This window comes from Eurosta solidaginis, chromosome 1 (genome assembly GCF_040869045.1).
Source record: "Eurosta solidaginis isolate ZX-2024a chromosome 1, ASM4086904v1, whole genome shotgun sequence".
In the NCBI taxonomy this organism is placed as follows: domain Eukaryota; kingdom Metazoa; phylum Arthropoda; class Insecta; order Diptera; family Tephritidae; genus Eurosta; species Eurosta solidaginis.
In genome coordinates, this window is record NC_090319.1 from 72,190,235 (window position 1) to 72,214,014 (window position 23,780).

Here is a 23,780-nt window from a genome sequence, read left to right on the forward strand (position 1 = left end):
AAATTTGACATGAGACTCTTGAGAAAAATTAGGAAAATTTTTTTAAAATGGGCGTAGCACCGGCCACTTGTGATAAAATAAATTTTACAAATATTTTTAATCATAAATCAAAACCGTTAAACCTATCGTAACAAAATTCGGCAGAGAAAAATAACGAAATCGGTTAAGGACCACGCTCACTTTTATATAAAGATTTTTAAAAGGGTCGTGGACGAATAAAATAAGCTATACCTTTGCAAAAAAGGGCTATATATCAATGGTATTTCATTTCCCAAGTGGATTTATAACAATAAATAGGAAATTTTAAAAAATGGGCGTGGCACCGCCCCTTTTATGACTAAGCAATTTTCTACTATTCGGGAGCCATAACTCGAAGAAAAATTAACGTATCGTAATGAAATTGTGTACACATGTTTTCCTTATAGCAGAAACTATTTCAAGTAAAAATGGACGGGATTGGTGAAGGACCACGGCAACTTAGATATAAAACAAATTTAAAAGGGTCGTAAACTAGAATAATAAGATATAACTTAGCAAAAAATAGTTTTGAATCAATGATATTTCACTTATCAAGATTTACTGTAAGGGGATATGGAGAGAATTTTTTTTGTAATGTTCGGTTACACCCGAACTTAGACACCTTTACTTGTTAATAAGTAACTTTTAGTTTGCAACTTGAAACAAAGAAGACCCAAATGGATTTCGATGCAGTGTTGGAGAAGTGTGGCGATTTTGGACACTATCAATTCGTTTTATTGTTATTTTATGGTTTCACAAATATTTTGGCTTCGGTGCATTATTTTCCACAAACCATCATAAACTTCACACCCGAACATTGTTGATGAGTTGTGAAAAACAAACAAAAACGCGTGAGTGAATGTTCGATGTGTAAATACTTATACAGGTGTACGTTTTAAAAACTCATATTTTTAATTTAACCTGGGGTTGAGGTTAAACCAAAATAGATACACTCAGAGAAAAAAAATTATTCTAAAACGAACGAAACAAGTTCAAAATTAAGAACATTCGTTGACAAAAGTTTGTTAAGTACGTTTTTTTCTTAACTCGTGACCGATGGGCTTGTTTTACAAGCACACCGTTCGTATTTTATGACCACTTTGGTATTGATGAGTGAAGCTTTTATTACTCATTTCAAGCACCATTTGTGCTTGATTTAAGATTTTTCGTTCTCAAGCTTCGAGAACAAATGGCTAAGGATCGCGCAATGCCACAACCGAGTATTTGTAATTTAATTAAGGAAAAACGTTACCGCGAAATGACGTAACGCTTAAATTTTTTTGATTTCTTTATTTATTATTTTTCTTTAAATTTTCATTGTCGATTTTTCTTAACGAACAAAACTTTAATTTTCGTAAAAGTTGATTTTACTACCTTTATATTAAGTCCCTTTCATATATGTCCCCTTATTTCCATACGAATTTTTGACCCACGGAAAAGTCTTTTTCGGTAACTTCCCGTTGAACGAGACACTTGATTCTTAGAACATAGTTCAGATCTGGTGGACATTACAATGCAAGTGAAAAAAATAATCCGCTAGGTGGCACACGGATCGAGATTGTAAGAAAACAAATTTTAATATGGAAATTTTGCGATCGACTTTTAACTAACTTCTTGGTGATCCAGAGACTTTAAACTTAGCACATAGTTTGCGAGTCGATAGGACTACAACTCGTGGAAAACAAACTGCTGGCAGTTGGCAGACGAATCGAGATAAACGAAAATCCCTCAAAATTCCAAAAAAACGCAGGGAATCTTGCGATCGATTTTTAAGTAACTTCCCGGTGAGCTAGAGACTTGAAACTTGGGCCGTGATGTCAGAACCCGGTGACAATGCAATATTTGACAAAACTAGTTTTCAATTGGGAATTTTGCAATCGATTTTTAACTAAATTCCTGGATATCTAGAGACTTGAAACCTTAAATATAGTTTAAAACTCGGTGACAGTGCAATGTTTGATAAAAAAAATTGTAGGTACGTAACGCATGGCTATCCTCCTGAGTGTTGCAGGCGTTTAGAATTCCACCTCGTTGAAGGCCCAACTCAATGCAAGTCCTTGCATACTTTTAGGCGTACGCGACTTTCACCACAATTCTTTAGATTTTCAGACGTATGCGAATTTCACCACGATTTTCAGCTGTGCAAATTATACAGCTGACAAACGGGTGGAATTCTCTTGTTATGATGCGAGGTGGAATTCTGTTGTTTCGGCAGTGTTGTCAACGAAAATTCCACTAATTCTCCTAAATCTTGGCACTTAACTATGAGGATTATCTTCAAGTTAATTCCGATAAAGGCAGTTAATTTCGGACTTTTGTTCGTCTATCAGCCGCTTAACACATTTTCTTTATCATGAAGCTTCTTATACTTTCATTTTCTTTGGTGAATTTTTGGGAGCAATGACCTAACAAGTGGTGAATCTCGGGTTCTGGTGAATGAACTATTAGTGGTGGTGATGCACCACAGCCAAGAGCTAATTCTCTAAACAAATTATGTTTTTATTAGACTTTAAAATTTTCTAAAATCTGTCGGAGCAAAATTGTTATGCTTATTGAGCTAAGCCAGAACTCCATGGAAAGCCTCGTGGGAGTTGCAGGTGTTCTAGAATTCCACCTCGTTTGTTAGCATTCAATCTACACAGCTAAAAATCGTGGTGAGAGTCGCAACGCCTGAACGTTTGAAGGGACGCGCCTAAAGACCTTTAAGGCCCAAGTCCTTTCAGGCGTTCGCAACTTTCACCACACGGAGGGAAATCTATGGCTCGATCACCCACAACTATTGACACTACATTAAATATAAATTGTTAATCCTGTCCCATCAATAAATATGGATATGCTATCACTGTACGAATGATGAATCAGTATTGAACTGGTATCCCAACAAAGTATGCGTAAGAAATCAATTAACTATTGATAAATTTAGCATTCTTAAAAAAAAAAATGAAATTTGACTTTTTTATCTGATGTGAAAAATTCTATTATTTTTCAAGTATTTTGTTTGATACTGCAGGCGTCCACTTGTCAAGGCTTAATTTTTCAAATCTACTGATTATTTCTAATTACTCTTGCCATTCTAGTTGCCAATAGGCGACGGTCGCAAATTCTTTTTAAAACCAATCCATTTTTTATGGTTATAGGCGCATTTATTTAGATCCTGTCCTGACAATTAAAGTAAGCCCAACGCAAATTGATCGCGGCAAGCATTTTTTTATGACGTCAAATATTTACACTTGTACATTTATGTTTATTTTAGCCATGCAATTCAAATAAAAACATATGCTTCCAGGTGAGATTTAATTTTATATAACCAGTTGCAGGTTTTAATACAAAAAGACATCGCCGAGGTAATATTGAAAACATATACACTACGTTCTGGTCTTTTTGATCTTGTAGTAACCACATCCAATATGTGAGCTCACTTACAAATTGTCATCGATATCCTCAGAAGGAAGTCCCAGGAAACTTAGTGTGTCAACTGGGTTCGCCCCGTAGCTGCTTGTTAGGGGCGTTGATTCTATATTGTAATTGAAAAGATGGTTGCTGTCATGAGGAGAAAGGCAACATGTGGACATACAGGGGCTTAATCTGGCGTGTTTCTAGTATTGAACTCTGGAAATGGGGTTCGTCGGGCATTTATCAGCACTTTTCCAACTCATCGTAGATGGGACGTGAACAGGGGAGTGGGGGCTTTTAACCGTATTATCTATTAGTAGGGCCGACATGTATAGTTGATGTTCTGGCGACAAGAGAAGACATATCTTTGATGAAGTGATGAGCGTTTCGCTTTTTTTTCCCCAAAAGCAGCCACCGAGGGACTTGATTATTTTGTTACGGCTCTAAACTTTAGGTCAAAATGCAACTCATTATCTAACGTCACGCACAATAGTTTTGGGTGCCTGACAGTGGTTAGCGTAATGCCATTGATATGGATGTCCAATATTGCTGAGATTTACGACGATCCTAAATATTTAACTAGGTAAATAATTAGTCGGCGATAGTGTTAAATTACTGGAGCAAAAAAAAACTGGAAAGACTAGGGAAATAGTTGCTAATTTTACGGCATCGCTCTTTAATGAAATGGCCATGATATGTTGCAATTATCGTGTAGTCATCGGGGTAAGAAACAATGGTAACATATTCGGGTGATGACGGGATATGATACGTAAAAATTAAACAAAAGAGAGAAAAGGATACCACCCTGCAGCATCCCTTGTTTATTGTTCTTCATTTTGATATTACATTCCTAAACTGGATCGATGTCTGCGGACCACACAGACAATTTGCGGTTCATCTTTTGAGACTAGATTGAAGAGACCCTTTCAAATGTTGCAGTAATGTGCTGTAACTGATGGTGCCAAAAGGTTTGCTCTGCGGTGGGGTTATTGGTTAAATCCGCAAATTATTTATATGTTGATGGCAAGCCGCAGGGTTGCGATGAAGTAAGGGAGAAGGACGGCTGCAAGTGTCTTGGCTACTGGAGAGAAATCGAATTATTTAAGTCTACTCCATTTGCTGCTTTTAGTAGAGGGACCACCCTCGGTAGATAGTTCCCACAGTAGATGCTATGTACCGGAGCAACTCTGAGTTTTTTCGCAACCAAGGGCTGTCATTTCAATGCAGCTCCATTAAAATTGTTAAGCCAGACTCTCATATATCGTTTGTATTGCTGTTTTCCAATACAGTTTGGTGCACATTCTCTCGTACCCGCATCGATAACGAACGGCCTTTTGAGCCATTCCTCATTCATCAGCCTCTCGAACTCTTGTGATGGGCCTCCACGTTATAAACCATGGGAACATCCTTCTCTTTCTCCCTATCGACAACTAGAGAACATAGACGAGGGCACTTTAAGCCGTCTTCGTGTAGCTTCCCTACTCCGCGGAGAAAACGCCTAACCCTGTCTCGCTGAGCCCAGTAAGACAGATGGAGTTTTTTTGATGCGATTTCACAGTTTTATTTGTAGTTTCCGTGAATAGCAATGACGAGAGCACCGTAGACCGACATACGTCAGTACCTTCAAATAGTTTGTCGATACGTTCGAGTTCTGAAGCTCTAGAAAGAGCAGTGCATCCTCCGAATTTACCGCAGAGGGGATCCCCACCTTATTATCGTAGGGTTGAGTGCACTACCCATTACCTCAAACCCAAAGCTAGTGCATAGCCTTTGCAAGTTTGAAAGAGCTCCCTCTATCCCCCTCAAAGACGTAATTTTTTCTGCACACTAAATCTGGCCAACTCATTGACACGATCAATTACACTAATCAAGGACTGCTTCGTCAAGTCAGAGAGAGGAGAATGGACGGACTGACTGATAATTCCTTCTCTCTCTTGCTGGTTTATTACCATTATTAACCTACTTTTTCTGAACTTTTCCATCTATATGCCTGCCATAGCGAGGGAGGAGCTCTCTTTTACCAATTCCTCTCCCCAGTTGTCGTGAGTTATACTTAAAAAGTTGTTTGCCGTGTCTTGCTATGACGGGGCTATGGTGAGTAACCTAAGTAGCCGATTAAACTTGCGCTCTTTACGAACGTAGATGTTTACTGTGCTGGATACAACATTGCCTACTTGTTCATAGGCCGTCGTCGGCCGGGTGCCAAATAGGTTTAACTCCTTAATAATGCACTGATAATCTTTATTTTTTTCTCTTTTTCGAAGATACTCATTGTGAGTCAAGGTTTTTTGACTCTGAATATGCTTAACTAAACACTTAATGAATATTTCCATTTTCACTGGCTTCAGCCTTTCTTCGCTCTCTATTGAAGCATGCAAAAGCGAACCAACGCTGATGCCGTGCAAATTCCTCACCGTCTTTCAGTGTGGCTGGTAGTTTCCTGGGGGGGGAAATAGAAAATATGTTTGCACATACTTTTTGTTTTAAATATCCTAATAGCCTTACTGATTTAATGTCTCTGGTAAAGCCAAACAGAGCAGTGCACCACCCATCATAACCACTGCGGTGACAATCGAAGGCAATGGCTTGAAATATTGAGCCAAATATATGATATAAGGGTTGAGTGCCGCAAATCCCAATCCAAGTACATGAACATTAGCTACGCCACGCCCACGTACTGTTGTTGGTATAAATTCGGACGAATATTGCACTTCTGCATCGTAGGTCATTATAACACCATAACGACCCAAAGCAACCATTATAGCCAAGAGTATAGCGTTCTGCTCACGATCAAGGAAAACGATCAGGAAACCAGTAACCGCAATAATGATTGAGGTAACGAAATAAGCGGAAAAGGCCATACCTTTGCGACCAATGCGATTTTGTAGTAAAATAATGGTAAGACTCGCAGGTATATAAGTTAGTGAGGTCAATGAGAATATCATGAAGGGTGAAGTACCCAAGCCTTCCATATTACGGCTGACTACATTATACGAAACTTTGATGATCATACTGTGAAAAGAAGAGTATTGGATTAGTTTTCCACAAACTACAAAAAGGTTTACTGTTAAGAAAATTTGTCTTACCATTTCAGCAGGAGTATAATAATGAATTTGCGTAATCTTGGCGTACGAAACATACCCCAAAAAGTGTCTTTGTTTGTATTCAATTTGGCTTCTTCGGCTAATTTCTGTTCATAATATGATCTGAATTGTATGAAAACGTCCTCCGTTACAGCTCGTCGATTGAATTTCGCAACATGTTTCAAACAATTTACGGCACGATCGTAACGTTTTGTAGCTATTAACCATTGGGCGCTCTCACATATGAAGATGGGATACATTAGCACTATTAGCGCAGGTAAAGAGGCGACATAGAGGTAATAACGCCAGGAGCCAATCCATAAGGCATACCATGGTGACATAAATAAGCCAAAGCAATAGAAGGATCCCTGTATAATATTAATTCCAAGGGTACGGTTTTTTGGACCCAAATATTCAATAACTAGCAGAATAAAATAAATAAATAATGATGAGTTTTCGAAACTTGTAGAGCCATTTTCCAAATGGAAAATAAATCTAACACTTTTTCACTTACCAAGTACGAACGTGAGGTAGTATTGTGTGTCTGTCGATAGTCCCGATATAAATCTAAATAATGCAAAAACAGTTGGTGATTCGACAAATGAGGTAAGGAAATCTCCTGTAGCACCCGTGAGTGTTGAGCAGATGAGTGCGGGCAAGCGTCCAATTCTATCAGCGAGAAACCCAAAAAATATTGTACCAACGATTGAGCCTACAAAGAAGAACGATTGTCCTACAGTAGACAAAAAAGCATCGTCGCATACCCATTTAAGCTGAAAATAAAAAGATATTTCCAATTATTATTCAAAACCGTATAGCGGCCGTATGTTAACATGACAACTTCTTCAACTTCTACTATGAACAGAGCTAAGAGCGTAAATTTTGAATACTCAGCGTCGTATAGCACACAGAGAATACTACTTGTATACTTCCATTCCTAGTTCACTGTTTCATACCTTATTCAGTCAGGAACAAAGCCCGCATTGCGTAAAATGTAAAAATAAAATTTTTGAAGAATAGTCTCATTCGATGTTTGTTCATTATTTTTGTTGCTGTTGTACCGATAGAAGCACCCCACGAAGGTTTTAGGAAGTGTTCTCGATGTTGATGGCTCGTTGCCGGATCCATATATCGGATACGTTCCGGTAAGAAGCACTATTAAGGTACATGTCCGATTATCTCTGGAACGATTTAATACGACCACATTGAACCTTCCACGACATCCCGTCCCCACCCGCGAGTTCCAGAGCCTCAGCTGTCAAAGAAGCAGGATTTGCCTTGAATAATTTGTGTATTTTAAACGCCTTTTACGACAAGCATATCTGCCGCGAGTAGCTTTAATGAGTTCCAGTTGAAAGCACTGCGGTAGGTTACATTAGGTTAGGTTAACTGGCCGGTCCGTGAAGACCACAGATAGACTGAATGAGTACATAGAAGTTTGTCCAACGACCAATCGGATAAACCCTATCAGAAACCAGAAGCGTTGTTATAAAATAATTCCGCCCTCTTGACAAATACTAGAAGCTTCCTAGGATCTACTATGTTTGCTGCTTCTAGATCTGTTAGCTGTGCCACTCTTAATAGCTGGAACCTTGGCGTGGTGAACATAGGGCACGAGCACAAAACGTGATCGATCGTTTTCTTCTTCAATCCGCACTTTCGATATCGCTTATCACACACTAGGCCAAGTTGAAAAGCATGTGTACACCAGAGGGCAGTCAACAGTCAGAATTCTGATCACATTCTTTTTTAAACGGTTTTTTTAGGTTGACTTGACAGGCAGGCCGCACGGCCGTTGTGAACGAATCTTGTAATTAAAATTTAAGTAACTTCCCGATAAGCTACAACCTTGAAACTTGGAATGTAGTTCAGAACCCGATGACAATGCAATAATAAGAAAAAAATCGCCGCTAGGCGCAAGGATCGAGATATTCGCAAAATTCGCATGTGTGGTCCGATTTGGCTCATATTTGGAACACGCAATACATGCAAGAAGAGAAATCGACCTGTGAAAAAGAATCGCCGCTAGGTAGCGCAAGGATCGAGATATTCGCAAAATTCGCATTTGTGGTCCGATTTGGCTCATATTTGGAACACATAATACATGCAAGAATAGAAATCGACCTGTGAAAAAGAATCGCCGCTAGGTGGCGCATGGATCGAGATATTCACAAAAATCGTATTTGTGGTCCGATTTGGCTCATATTTGGAACACATAATACATGCAAGAATAGAAATCGACCTGTGAAAAAAAAATCGCTGCTAGGTGGCGCATGGATCGAGATATTCACAAAAATCGTATTTGTGGTCCGATTTGGCTCACATTTGGAACACGTAATACATGCAAGAATAAAAAGCGACTTATGGAAAAAAAATCGCCGCTAGGTGGCGCAAGGATCGAGATATTCACAAAAATTGTATTTGTGGTCCGATTTGGCTCATGCTTGGAACACATAATACATACAAGAATAGAAAGCGACCTGTCAAAAAAAATCGCCGCTAGGTGGCGCAGGGATCGAGATATTTACAAAAATCGTATTTGTGGTCCGATTTGGCTCATATTTGGAACACATAATACATGCAAGAATAGAAATCGACCTGTGAAAAGGAATCGCCGCTAGGTGGCGCATGGATCGAGATATTCACAAAAATCGTATTTGTGGTCCGATTTGGCTCATATTTGGAACACATAATACATGCAAGAATAAAAAGCGACGTATGAAAAAAAATCGCCACTAGGTGGCGCAAGGATCGAGATATTCACAAAAATCGTATTTGTGGTCCGATTTGGCTCATGCTTGGAACACATAATACATGCAAGAATAGAAATCGACCTGTGGAAAAAAATCGCCGCTAGGAGGCGCATGGGTCGAGATATTCACAAAAATCGTATTTGTGGTCCGATTTGGCTCATATTTGGAACACATAATACATGCAAGAATAAAAAGCGACGTATGAAAAAAAATCGCCGCTAGGTGGCGCAAGGATAGAGATATTCACAAAAATCGTATTTGTGGTCCGATTTGGCTCATGCTAGGAACACATAATACATGCAAGAATAGAAATCGACCTGTGGAAAAAAATTGCCGCTAGGTGGCGCATGGGTCGAGATATTCACAAAAATCGTATTTGTGGTCCGATTTGGCTCATATTTGGAACACATAATACATGCAAGAATAAAAAGCGACTTATGAAAAAAAATCGCCGCTAGGTGGCGCAAGGATCGAGATATTCACAAAAATCGTATTTGTGGTCCGATTTGGCTCATGCTTGGAAGACATAATACATACAAGAATAGAAAGCGACCTATAAAAAAAAAAAATCGCCGCTAGGTGGCGCAAGGATCGAGATATTCACAAAAAACGTATTTTTGGTCCGATTTGGCTCATGCTTGGAACACATAATACATGCAAGAATAGAAATCGACCTGTGGAAAAAATCGCCGCTAGGTGGCGCATGGGTCGAGATATTCACAAAAATCGTATTTGTGGTCCGATTTTGCTCATATTTGGAACACATAATACATGCCAGAATAAAAAGCGACTTATGAAAAAAAACCGCCGCTAGGTGGCGCAAGGATCGAGATATTCACAAAAATCGTATTTGTGGTCCGATTTGGCTCATGCTTGGAAGACATAATACATACAAGAATAGAAAGCGACCTATCAAAAAAAAAATCGCCGCTAGGTGGCGCAAGGATCGAGATATTCACAAAAAACGTATTTGTGGTCCGATTTGATTTGGTCCATATTTGGAACACATAATACATACATGAATAGAAAGCGACCTATGATGCCCGATTTGGTTCATATTTGGAACAAATATTGCATACAGTCCGGTAGAAGTGACATCAAAATATTTTGGAGTTGGAGGAGGGACAAGCATACGTGGTTCAGAGTCGAGTAAAGTCTTTGGAAGGATTATGTATTGAGGACTTATATTGTAACAAATTGTCAGGAAAGAGTCCTTGTAATAATGAGTCACTAAATGATCTAAATAGAATGAGAAATAATAGGCAATTAAATAAAGACTAAAAACTTGAAAATAAAATAATTTAAAAAAATTTTTAAGTTAAACGGGTTTATTGAAAACAGTACTTACATGAAGTAATAATAATACGATAAGCTAGAAAATAATTAGGTTGGTCCTAGGTACTAGTCATCACACTCCTTATAAATCTATGCCGTTGATCAGACAATTAAATAAAAGCGTTGGACGTGTCATATTTCTATTGATAGTCATAAGTAAAACCAACTGAACCTTAATCAGGTTATGCTACGCCTAACATTTTTAGAAATTTCACCCGCCCAACGCTTTTATTTAATTGTCTGATCAACGCCATAGATTGGTGAGGGGTGTGACGACTAGTACCTGGGACCTACCTAATTATTTTCTAGCTTTTCGTATTATTATTACTTCATGTAAGTACTGTTTTCAATAAAACCGTTTAACTTAAAAATTTTGTTTTAATTATTTTATTTAACATGCTTTTATTTGTTTGGCATGTATCTATGTAACGGAATCTTTGAGCTTAATTTTCACCGGTTTCTAGAAGTCTGATTAATTTGAAACTTTGCACACGTATAAAGGCTCGATGACAATGCAATAATGTGATGGTGGGGTGACATAAGGTTAACGGACATAAGGTCAATTGAACTTATGACCACCCCAAATGGCCATAGATTTGAAACCTTGCGTAAATCCATTAGGTCACCTTAGGGGAGAATCCACAGGAGGTGCCAATTGCCCTTTTGCAGGTGAACAGCTCTGCTGCTGCCTTCTTGGATCGCTCCACTATATGGTCACTCCATAATAGCTTCCTATCCAGAATGACTCCCAAATACTTGACTTTATCGCTAAACGCTAAGAACGTACCCCCAACGGTGTAAGATTTGGTACTTTGTACATCCTCGTGAAGAGGACAAGCTCGGTTTTATCCGGGTTGACTTCCAAACCTGTGGCGGGTTGTACTCCTGGAGCAGCTCCAGGATGTCAGCTGGGTCCGTTGGCGTCACTGGAACCCAGGCTCTAGCCGTTGGTCGTGAGGGGATATTACGCGCCTCCACTACCTTGAGGCGCGCGCCCGGATATACCACCCCAATCAGCGTGACGGCGGCCCTATAGAGGTTTACCGACCTGGCGTTGTCACAGACAGTTAGCTTGACATTGCCCAGGAACCACCCTGCATCTGTGTAAGATGGCGGTGGACCAGGGTTGTCTTTCTTAACCTTAACGGCCACCGTAGCGAGCGCGGTCTCGATCCACTTCCACTGTTGTTTCGGGATCCTGCCATCTTCGCTGCTCTCGTCTATAATGCCAATGATCTGCCGACCCTTGGCAATTTCGGCGAAAGACCGCGTCCAGCCTCCCTGCGTCTTGGCCCTTTTCGGTGCAGTGGGGTTGGATTCATCCATGGACTGCTGGCGTTTCAAGGTTACATCACTCTCGACTAAAATTTTAAAATTACTTGAACTAAAAAATTAAAAATAAATAATAGTTTAAAAAAACTAAAAAACACGATTTTACAGCTAACCGAACTAAAAAATAGGAAGTAATTTTCAATTAAAAAGAGTTTATATAATAGTAGTAGAAGGTCAAACAATCGTTTATAGTTAATCACCTCAAAATAACATTATAATAAAATTTAAGTTATTAACAGAATAATTTAATTCAGAGTAAAAAGCGTGGGGTGCTTGATATTGAATTTTACAATCATTCTATTGGCAACTATCTGAGAGGAAAGACATGAAATGTAGTCAAATGCACCCCACGCATTTTACTCTGAATTAAATTATTCTGCTAATAACTTAAAATTTATTATAATTTTATTTTGAGGTGATTAACTATAAATGATTGTTTGACCTTCTACTACTGTTATATAAACTCTTTTTAATTGAAAATTATTTTCTATTTTTTAGTTCGGTTAGCTATAAAAGCGTGTTTTTGTAGTTTTTTTAAACTATTATTTATTTCAATTATAAGAGTAACTATGTTAGACATGCACGTGATTCATGACAATTTGCAGCTCCGAGCTTGATTCCACGCCTTTCGTTCTCGATCATGTGCAAATCTCGCCTTCTTTTAATATGGATCAGTCTGATTGGGACATCTACAGTACTAGCAGCTTGTAGTATCTGTTTGTTTCCAGATCAGCGCAGTATACCACAGACCCTACTCCTTCCATTAGAAGGAATAAAGGCGATGCGATGTATGGTGGCTAGAAATCAAAGTTATAGTGAACCCGTCATATACATAATTTATATCTCAAATTAGTATTAAAAACATATTTATTTTTAAATTTAAAATGAAAATCGTAACTTAGAATACAAGCACACTCACATCTGTAGTAATGCTGTTATAATCATGGTCATAGTTAAATATCCATTCTCTGCATTGTCCCCCACTTGAAATCACAGGATGATCATCAATAATGTCATCTAGTAGAGTGCATTGAGGATTTGGTGTTTGCTCGTAAATGCCTTGTATGTAAGAGATATTTGCGTTGTTGAGTTTTTCGTGAAAGCACCTGAAAGAAATTTTAAATATATCAGAGATTAGGTTTGTATGTAAATATGTATATATGTTCGTATATTTTAGAAGGTACAACAATAAAGCAATAGAAAACCTATGGAAGTTATGAGCTGTGATGCGCTATGAAGAATAGTAATGGTAATAGTCCCTAAACCCTCACGTATGAGGCAGTTCAACGCGGTCGATACAAATGCGTAGGAAGGTATATTCGGTTAAGGAAAATACGCTGAAATTGCCAACACTACTACTCGTATACATTTTTATACCTTTCATGAAAATCAAATGGTATACTAACTTCGTCACGAATCTCAAAATTGTAAGTCCTTAAAGGGCAATAGATAGACCCACCATTAAGTATACCGAAATTATCAGGATGAAGAGCTGAGTTGATTTAGCCATGTTCGTCTGTCTGTTTGTATGCAAACTAGTCCTTGAATTTTTTAGATATCTTCATAAAATTTGGATTGTTGTATAAAAAAACTCATAGAGATCGGTCATATATATGGTATGTATCCCAAACAACCGATTGTTCAGATAAGAAACTTTTCGTAATTACTGCCACATTGTAATAAATGTCTGAAAAAAATGTATAGACCTCACATAGACTGATTGAGTCCGTAGTGTTACCAGAAGTTTGTTTATAGACCAAACCGAAAAACCCTATCAAAAACCAGGACCTATGTTATAAAATAACTCCGTCCTCTTGGCAAATACTAGAAGCTTCCTAGGACTTAAGCCACTTGCTGCCTCTAGATCTGACAGCTGTATCACTCCTAATAACTTAGCCTGAAAAGTGCAGGGCACGAGCACATAACGTGCTCGATCGTTTCCTCCTCCAACCCGTACTTCCTACATATGCTATCACTGACCTAATTAATTGTGACGCCAGAAGGCAGTGTCCAGTCAGAATACCCTTCATGAGTCTACAGACCCCTCTCTTTAATGATAGAAGCAACTTTATTAGTCTAAGGTTGTAAGACCTACACATAATCTTCAACACTTTACAGCCCCGTGCTTGAACCCACGCCTTTCCCGCTTGGTCGATCATGTGCACCTCTCGCCATCGCTTAATCTCGCCCAATCTAATTGGGACATCTACGGAGCAAGCTTCAAGGGATGCGCCCGTTTTAGCTAGTTCATCCGCTTTTTCATTCCCATCTATTCCCATATGCCCTGGGATTCTCTCCAGAGACTGCTTACACTCCAATACGCATTTAGATGTTGTGCTATGCGAGATTATTGCCTTAATTGCTGCTTGACTGTCAATATAAAAGTTAACACGGTTGCAGCTTAAGCTATTCTCTTCCAGGGTTTCTACTGCTTTGGGTACGGCTAATATTTCCGCTGAGAAAACGCTACAGTAATCCGGCAGCCTGTAGGATCTGCTTATTTCCGATCACCACAGTATACCGCAGACCCTACTCCGTCCACTACTTTGGAACCATCTGTTTACACATGTATCGCCTCGTCCGCCTTTTGCGCACCCTTGCACTAACCGTCCACCTCTATTGTGGCCTTAAGATCTCCCTCGAAGCGCAGATAGGGAATCAGGTAGTCTGTTGGTCTTGTGATTGATGACGCTATACTACTATGGCCATATGGTCGGCGCTCAAGCTGCCCCGAGGCACCGAGTCTGGTTGCAGTTGTTAATGCCATGCTCTTTGCTACCAGGTCTACAGGTGAAATGTGCAGAATGGCATACAGTGCAGCCGTCGGGGGTTGTTTTCAGGGCTCCCGTAATGCTAAGCATCGATAGTCTGCATACCCCCTCTAATTTTTTGAGGTATGTTTTTTTTTGTGTGGCTTTCCACAAAACCAGAACTCCATAGTATAGAATAGGGCTTACAATCGCTGTACAAACCCAATGAGGAAGAAAGGGCGATAAGCCCCACGTACATCCCAGCATTCTTTTACATGCATAAAGTGCCGTTGAGGCCTTCTTCACCCTCTCCTCTACGTTGAGCTTCCATGACAGCTTACTGTCTAGGATGATTCCTAGATATTTTGTGCAAGGTTTCTCCTGTAACGTCACCCCTCCTAACTTAGGCCTGGTCCAATTTGGGACCTTGCACCTCTTTGTAAACAGGACCATATCCATCTTCTCCGAATTGACTTTCACCCCGACATTAGTTGCCCAGGTATGAATATCCCGAAGCGCCCGATCCATCAAAGAACTAATCGTTGGAAGGCACTTTCCACTTATGACAATTGCAACGTCATCTGCGTAAGCCTTAAGTTTTACGGGTCCCTCATCGAATCGCCTGAGCAGTTGGTTGATGACCAGCGTCCACAGCAGAGGTGATACCACCCCTCCCTGCGGCGTGCCCCTGTTCACTGATTTCGTGGCCTCGTACAATCCACATTGTGATGTAATCTTCCTGCAATTTAACATGCAGCCGATCCATCTGGTTAAGGCTGGATGTACTTTAATGTAATTAAGACCATCAATAACCGCCCATTTAGAAACATTATTTGAAGCCCCGGCAATGTCCAAGAAGACTCCTAGAGCATATCCCTTATATTCCAAAGATTTCTCTATGCTTATTACCACCCTATGCAATGCGGTGTCTACCGACTTGTCTTTGGTGTACGCACGCTTTGTTGTGGAGAGCAGATTTTCATCCACGTTGGACTTTATGTACACATCTATCAGCCTCTCAAAGGTTTTGAACAGAAATGATGTTAAGCTATAGTCTTTGGGATACACGTGAACGATCTTCCCCGCCTTTGGTAGGAAAGCTACACGAGAAGTTCTCCAAGAGTGCTGCACATGATTCAGCCTTATGCACCCATCGAATATTATTTTAAGCCATTCCATGACCGCCATACTTGAAACTTGTAGCATGACCGGGAATATACCATCTGGGCCCGGCGATTTAAACTTATAAAACGTCTTCACTGCCCATTCGATCTTGGTATCGGTCACCAAGCCCGGCACTACCCGCTCCGTGATCGAAGTGTGAGTGATGTCTGCTGGCTCTTCTGGGCGTCTCCCAATGGGAAATGTGTGTTGAGAAGCACCTCAAGGGATTCCTCACTATTACGTCACGATTCCCCGTTCTCTTTCTTTATCAGTCCCTGGACTATGTTTCCCCTTGCTAGGACTTTTTTCAAGGCTGTTTCGCTGGAGCACCCTATGTCCGTACAGAAACTCTTCCATGAGATTCTTTTCGCCCTGAAAATTTCATGCTTGTAGATCCTCAGTAGATCCCTGTACTCGTCCCGACATGCTCCGCTTTCCGGGGTCTTTGCGAGCTTAAACAATTCTTTTACCTGTCTTCTTAGAAGAATCAGCTCATTGCTCCACCATGGCGGCTTTGCTTTTCCTCTGAGACTTCTTAGAGGGCAAGCTTTGGTATACGCAGTCATAAGCGTCCTTGTTAGGAATTCATTCGACTCTTCCAGTTCCTCCACATTGTCAATCTCTTTGGGTTGTTCCAGTTTTGTTTCTACCTCTTTCTGGAATTTAGTCCAGTTCGTTGACCTAGGGTTTCTAAAGGTTCCTCCCTTCTCTACCCTCTTTAGAGGGATGCTGAAGCTGATATACGCATGGTCGGAGAAGGATGGCCTATCAAGAACCATCCAATCATACCTTGATATATCACGCTCGGAGCTCAATGTAATATCCAGAACATTGCTGGATGTTGGACCAATGTATGCAGGGACATTTCCCCTGTTGGCTGTCTGCATTTGGTTTGCAGGATGTAACAAAATTATAGATCGGTAGTATATATAGTATATATCTCATACAACCGATTTTTCATATAAGAAACTATTCGTAATTTCTGCCCATTCAAATTTCACCAAATGCTTACGTATATAGCATATATTGTTCTCAGAAAAAATTATAGAGATCGGTCGTATATATTGTATGCATCCCAAACAACCGATTGTTCAGATAAGAAACTTTGCGTATTTTCTACCCCATTTTAGCAGCTAGAACCTCCAATTTCACTATATGCTTTCGTATATAGCAAATATTGTTGTCTGAAAAATTCGAAGAGATCGGTCTTATATACATATGTATAGCATAGTTCCCTAAAACCAATTGGTCAGATAAGAAACTTTTCGTAACTTCTGCGCCATTTTAACTGTTAGTAGCTTCAAATTTCATAAAATGCTTACGTATATATCATATATTTTTGTCTAAAAAGTTATAGAGATCGGTCTTATATATGGTATGTATCCCAAACAACCAACTGTTCAGATAAGAAACTTTTCGTATTTTCTGCCCCATTTTAATAGCTAGAGGCTTCAGATTTCACCGAATGGTTACATACAGAGCATTCACTTCTGTCTGAAAAAAATTTATAGATCGGTGGTATATATAGAATAAGAAAATATATAAAGGAACTTTTCGTAATATCTGCCCATTCAAATTTCACCAAATGCTTGCGTATATATCATATATTAATTCTTTTGTTGGTTTATTGGCCTTTAGTTTGTAAAAATGTTTGTAAATTGTCGAGCTCGAGGCCATACAATATTAAATAACAAACAAATAAAACTGTTTATTTGTATATGTTATATATTGTCGTTTTTTATTTATCGATATTTCGACTTCAATTAGAAGTCATCTTCAGGACTAGAAATACAAAAATACAAGTATTATAATAAAAAACATAAAAGTACATGTATACATTTGACTTACATCGTTGGATGTACCAGATCGACTAATTTAAAATTTGATATGACAAAAACGAAAATAAACATAAAAAGTAAACAAATAAAGAACCGTAATTATAAACAAAATTCTTAACTAACAACAATATAGCATAAAAAGTTAAACTGTGAGCGACACCCATAGCATAAGTATTTATTAAATTCCCACCAGGTAAATGTTGTTGTATAACACTCTCAGCATTAATTTTTGCAATTTTGCTTTACCAATTGTCGGTATGCGTGAGCGCATTGGTCTGTGTCTGACTTAAAATTCATTCTTTTATCGTTGGGTGTGCCGATGATGTGAAGCATCTCCAAAATATAGCGTTTCGTATAATGTTTTTCTTGTTGTAGAATTTCTACCTCATCAAAATCCGGAGAGTGTCCAGTTGTTTTGCAATGCTGAGTGAGGGCCGTTTTGTTATCATTAGTGTGGTCCCTATTTTTTATGTTTGATTTGTGAGCGGAAATCCTTGTCTTTAGTTTGGATTTAGTTGTCCCCACATATACCTTATTGCATACGTGGGACCCGTCGCCGTTGCATTTAATTTTATATATAACGTCAGATTTCTCATATTTTCCGATTTTGCTTTTTGTATTTGTAAATATTTTTTGTAAAGTGTTATTATATGTGAAGGCAATTTGAAATTTTTCCCTGTCGTACAAATTCGAATGCTTTATCCTATTCGACAAACCTGGTACAAAAGTGGTGGATTTATATATTTTATCTGGTTTGGCTTTCTTGTCTCTAGTCGTCTTGAAATGGCTATGTATGAATTGTTTTATAAGTTGAGCAGGAAATTCATTATTTTCAAGAACTTTTTGAATTATTTCAATATTTTTCTTATGGTACATCGCGTCACTAATTGTGAGAACACGTCTTACGAAATTTTTGGCCGTATTTACAATTGCAGACTTGTCGTGTTTCGAATAAAAGTTTAATAATCTACCGGAGGCAGTAGGCTTTCTATACCAATCGAACGTGAGGTGGTTGTTGTTTTTTATTACCAGAGTGTCCAGAAATGGCAATTCTCCATCTTTCTCAACTTCTAACGTAAATTTTATAGATCTGTTGTATTCATTTAAGTTAGCCAGCATTTTCTCAATATGGTCTGTTCTTGCAATGGCAAACAGATCGTCTACATATTTAGTGAGGAGGCGTGGTTTATATGGTGTATCTTCCTCAAATTTCCGCAATTGTAAATACGGCCAAAAATTTCGTAAGACGTGTTCTCACAATTAGTGACGCGATGTACCATAAGAAAAATATTGAAATAATTCAAAAAGTTCTTGAAAATAATGAATTTCCTGCTCAACTTATAAAACAATTCATACATAGCCATTTCAAGACGACTAGAGACAAGAAAGCCAAACCAGATAAAATATATAAATCCACCACTTTTGTACCAGGTTTGTCGAATAGGATAAAGCATTCGAATTTGTACGACAGGGAAAAATTTCAAATTGCCTTCACATATAATAACACTTTACAAAAAATATTTACAAATACAAAAAGCAAAATCGGAAAATATGAGAAATCTGACGTTATATATAAAATTAAATGCAACGGCGACGGGTCCCACGTATGCAATAAGGTATATGTGGGGACAACTAAATCCAAACTAAAGACAAGGATTTCCGCTCACAAATCAAACATAAAAAATAGGGACCACACTAATGATAACAAAACGGCCCTCACTCAGCATTGCAAAACAACTGGACACTCTCCGGATTTTGATGAGGTAGAAATTCTACAACAAGAAAAACATTATACGAAACGCTATATTTTGGAGATGCTTCACATCATCGGCACACCCAACGATAAAAGAATGAATTTTAAGTCAGACACAGACCAATGCGCTCACGCATACCGACAATTGGTAAAGCAAAATTGCAAAAATTAATGCTGAGAGTGTTATACAACAACATTTACCTGGTGGGAATTTAATAAATACTTATGCTATGGGTGTCGCTCACAGTTTAACTTTTTATGCTATATTGTTGTTAGTTAAGAATTTTGTTTATAATTACGGTTCTTTATTTGTTTACTTTTTATGTTTATTTTCGTTTTTGTCATATCAAATTTTAAATTAGTCGATCTGGTACATCCAACGATGTAAGTCAAATGTATACATGTACTTTTATGTTTTTTATTATAATACTTGTATTTTTGTATTTCTAGTCCTGAAGATGACTTCTAATTGAAGTCGAAATATCGATAAATAAAAAACGACAATATATAACATATACAAATAAACAGTTTTATTTGTTTGTTATTTAATATTGTATGGCCTCGAGCTCGACAATTTACAAACATTTTTATATCATATATTGTTATCTAAAAAAATCAAAGAGATTGGTGTTATATATATTATATACTCCAGAAAGGTATGAAGTCATCGACATAGCCGAAGACAAGCCCGTCTTTCTTGCCTTATGTTAAACTCACCAATGTTCGGGTGTAAAGCTTATGATGGTTTGAGCAAAATAATGCATCGAAGCCAAAATATTTGTAAAGCCATACAATAATAACAAAATAAATTGATAACGTTCAAAGTTCCCACACTTCTCCAGCACTGAATCGAAATCCATTTTGACTATTCGCTGTTTAAAGTAACAAAACAAAAACTTGCTTTTTTTAAACTATACTTTCTGTAAAAAGGCGCATTATCTTTGAAGTTTTCTTGAACACTGCCTGCTTTACTACTACAACTTTTTGTCTACTAATGTTTGACTTATTTGATTTTTTGTTCATAGAATGTTTAATTCTGGTTGTCAATAAATCACAGACGCTTGTTTTATCATCAAATGTATTTTTTTATTGCTGTAACAACACTTAAGATAAGCTATTTTATCTTGATTTCTTTGTATTTATCTTGGCAAAAGTTTTGTGTATGATCCCGACAGATAATTTTGTCAAAAGCCTATCGGCCGATTATTATGCCGATGCCGATTAATCGGCTTATAACAGAAAAATAAAATAATAATAAAAAATTTTATAAGTTAAACGGTTTTATTGAAAACAATACTTACATTAAGTAATAATAATACTAGAAAATAATTAGGTAGATCCTAGGTACTAGTTATCACATTACTCATCAATCTAGGGCGTTGATCAGACAATTAAATAAAAGCGTTAGGCGCGTGAAATTTCTAAAAATGTGAGGCGTAGCATAACCTGATTAAGGTCTTACTTATGACTATCAATAGAAATTTGACGGGTCCCACCCTTTTATTTAATTGTGGTATCAACGCCCTAGATTGATGAGGTGTGCGATGACTAGTACCTAGGGCCTACCTAATTATTTTCTTGCTTTTAGTATTATTCTTACTTAATGTAAGTATTATTTCAATAAAACCGTTTAACTTAATTTAATTTTTTTTGAAATCCTTTTATTTTCAAGTTTTTAGTCTTTATTTAATTGGTTATTATTTCTCAATCTATTTAGTTCATTTAGTGACTCATTACTGCAAGGACTTTCCTGACAATTTGCTTCAATCTAAGTCCTTCCAAAGACTTTACTTGACTCTGAACCACTTATGCTTGCCCCTCCTCCAACTCCAAAGTATTTTGATGTCAATTCTACCGGACTGTATGTAATATTTGTTCCCAATATGAACTAAATCGGACCACAAATACGAGTATTTTTAATATCTCGAATCTTACTGAACCTAACGTATTTTTCATAAAGCGATTTATATTTCTGTATATAAAATTTGAACCAAATCGGACCACAAATATGATCTTTTGCAATATCTCGATCCATGCGCCACCTATCGGAGTTTTTTTATATTATATTTTTAACTATATTCCAAGATTCAAGCTTGTAGCTTATAGGGAAGTTGCTTAAATTTTAATTAAAAAAATCGCAAACAACGGCTGACCTCTACACAGAGTTAAGTATTTAGATTTTATTGTTGGACAGCAGTACCCTTAATTAAAGTTGATTATAAACTTAAAACAACAAAAAACAATTTTTTGGTTTTTGTACTTATTAATTAATTCCTGGCTATAATTTAGCAGACGCTGAGTTAACAAAAACGGGGTGGTTACTGGGCTCTAAATTATTCTTTCGAATTTTGTTATAAGTTTTTTAGGCTCCCGAAATATTGTGTAATGATTGATCGGAATAGGGGCGCGGCACCGCCCATTGAAAAAATTTCTCCCAGTTTCATCTTACAATAAATCTTGGTGAAATATCATTGATACAAAACTGTTTTTCGCTAAGATATAGCTTTTTATTCTAGTCTATGACCCTTTTAAACATCCTTTATATATAAAAGTGGTCGTAGTCCTTAACGGATTTTGATTATCTTTACTCAGTCTATATAATTTGGCTAGGTTAGAGTCTCTGCCAAATTTCAACGTAATATATTTAACGGCTTTTGATTAACACAAAGCAAAAATTAAACCTCCAAATTTTCTTCTTCTTAAATGTGGGTGGTGCCACGCCCATAGTCCAAATTTGGTTGGAATTTATGTTTTGTGTCAAAAAACCAATGCACCTATCAAATTTCAATAGCTTGGCAGTATTCCTTTTTGAATTATCTAATTTTTTCCATTTTTCTAAATTTTCTCTAACGAAAAAGTGGGCGTGTTTATCGTCCGTTTTCGCTCTATTCTGGTTCCACATAAGCCCGTATACCGAATTTGGTGAATGTATCTCAATATTTGCTGAAGTTACTATGTTAACGAACGGACAGATGTACGGACATGGTTTTACCAATTTTTTTTCGTGCAAAGCACCCTGAGTATAAAAAAATGGCACAGTACTACTTAACGTGAGTTTTGGTTTATTTGAAATATTATTAGTTCCGCAGAAACTTCACCTGACTTACTGTAACCATAAAATCTGGTGAATATTTATTGTTCCGTAAAAACGCATGCTTATTATTTTCTTTTCCAGCTCCGTATCACGCTCAATTCTTACCGGAATGCTCCGGATCATTTTGATACTTGAGAAGCAGAGGTCGTAGTATTTTTGTATACATGAGTTGTGATATGCAGATGGCGCCGTTGTGCTACATTTAACACATACGCCTCGCGTTCCAATGGACAGTGATCCAGATACCGATAGAAATTTAACATGCAAATGCAACAACAATGTGATCCATAGGCCAATTTTTTGTTGCATTGCATGCTAAATTTTTATTGAGATCTGGGCAACTGTCCATTGGAACACGGGGACGGCTAAATGCAAAGCAGCGACATTCTGAAAAAGTAGGTTTATTAAAGGCAGCGTTTCCAATCTCAATCAATTAAGATAATGATGAAAACTATATTTTTTTTTAAATTCAACTCACCAATGTTCCGGTGTAAAGCTAATTATGGTTTGTGCAAAGTAATGCATCGAAGCCAAAATATTTGTTAAGCCATAAAATAACAACAAAACAAATTGATAACGTCCGAAATTCCCACATTTCTCCAGCACTGAATCGAAATCCATTTTCTTTATTCTCTATTTAAAGTGGCAAACTAATTTAGTTAATTTTTTTAAATAACATTTCCTGAAAAAAGCACACTATCTATCATTCGAGTTTTCTTGACTAATGCCGGCTTTCAAGTTGTAGGGTCTACAATTTTTATTCTACTGATGTTTTATTTAAGTGTATTTTTATTCCAAGTATTTATAATATCTCTTGCTAATTCTGGTTGTCAATAAACTGCAGTAGTTTTTTTTAACGAATGCAGTTTTATTTTTATTGCTATAATCCCACGCAAGATAAGCTATTTACTTACTTGCATCAATATTGTCATTGTGATGATATAGAGCACCGATTGAATACAGGAAAGGTATACAAATTATGCTGCAACAAAATTCATATTGGAGACTTTTAGTTTTCATTTATTGCAGGCATGCTTAACCAACGAACCGATATCATTTCGTTACGTTAATTAACGTTAATAAACGGTACAAAGTCATTTCGTTTCGCTTATTAACGTTAAGAACGTCAAATTAGCGAAATGATTTTGTTTCGTTTTCTGCCATATCAAAACGAAATCAAATCGGTTATGTTGATTATTAATTTCAAACTATGCTGGCAAAGCTGATTGATGGCGGAGTCATTAAAGGTGAAAGCATTAGCCAAGCT

At 37.6% G+C, this 23,780-nt stretch overlaps 1 protein-coding gene across 2 annotated transcripts; it reads right to left on the minus strand.

The window, feature by feature from the left end:
* Nucleotides 1-5,638: 5,638 nt before the first annotated feature.
* Nucleotides 5,639-23,327, minus strand: LOC137244255 (organic cation transporter protein-like). 2 transcript variants are annotated; one of them, XM_067773107.1, is made up of 6 exons: nucleotides 22,992-23,327; nucleotides 12,834-13,020; nucleotides 7,009-7,267; nucleotides 6,498-6,915; nucleotides 5,917-6,423; nucleotides 5,639-5,851 (listed from the first exon to the last, which is right to left on the minus strand). In XM_067773107.1, the coding sequence occupies exons 1-6, from the start codon at nucleotides 23,132-23,134 to the stop codon at nucleotides 5,728-5,730; spliced, it is 1,638 nt and encodes a 545-aa protein (XP_067629208.1). In that variant the 5' UTR covers nucleotides 23,135-23,327; the 3' UTR covers nucleotides 5,639-5,727. The 2 variants fall into 2 exon arrangements, with proteins under 2 accessions (XP_067629208.1, XP_067629122.1); XM_067773021.1 differs by lacking the exon at nucleotides 22,992-23,327 and adding an exon at nucleotides 20,137-20,430.
* Between the last annotated feature and the right edge of the window lie 453 nt (nucleotides 23,328-23,780).

Excerpts from the sequence above, each read along its gene's own strand:
- LOC137244255 (XM_067773107.1), bottom strand. The coding sequence starts at position 23,134 with ATGGATTTCGATTCAGTGCTGGAGAAATGTGGGAATTTCGGACGTTAT. Across the intron at positions 6,916-7,008 it reads CTACCTCACGTTCGTACTTG|TTATTGAATATTTGGGTCCA; the intron begins GTAAGTGAAAAA and ends TTATTCTGCTAG. Across the intron at positions 5,852-5,916 it reads TTACCAGAGACATTAAATCA|GAAACTACCAGCCACACTGA; the intron begins GTAAGGCTATTA and ends TTCCCCCCCCAG.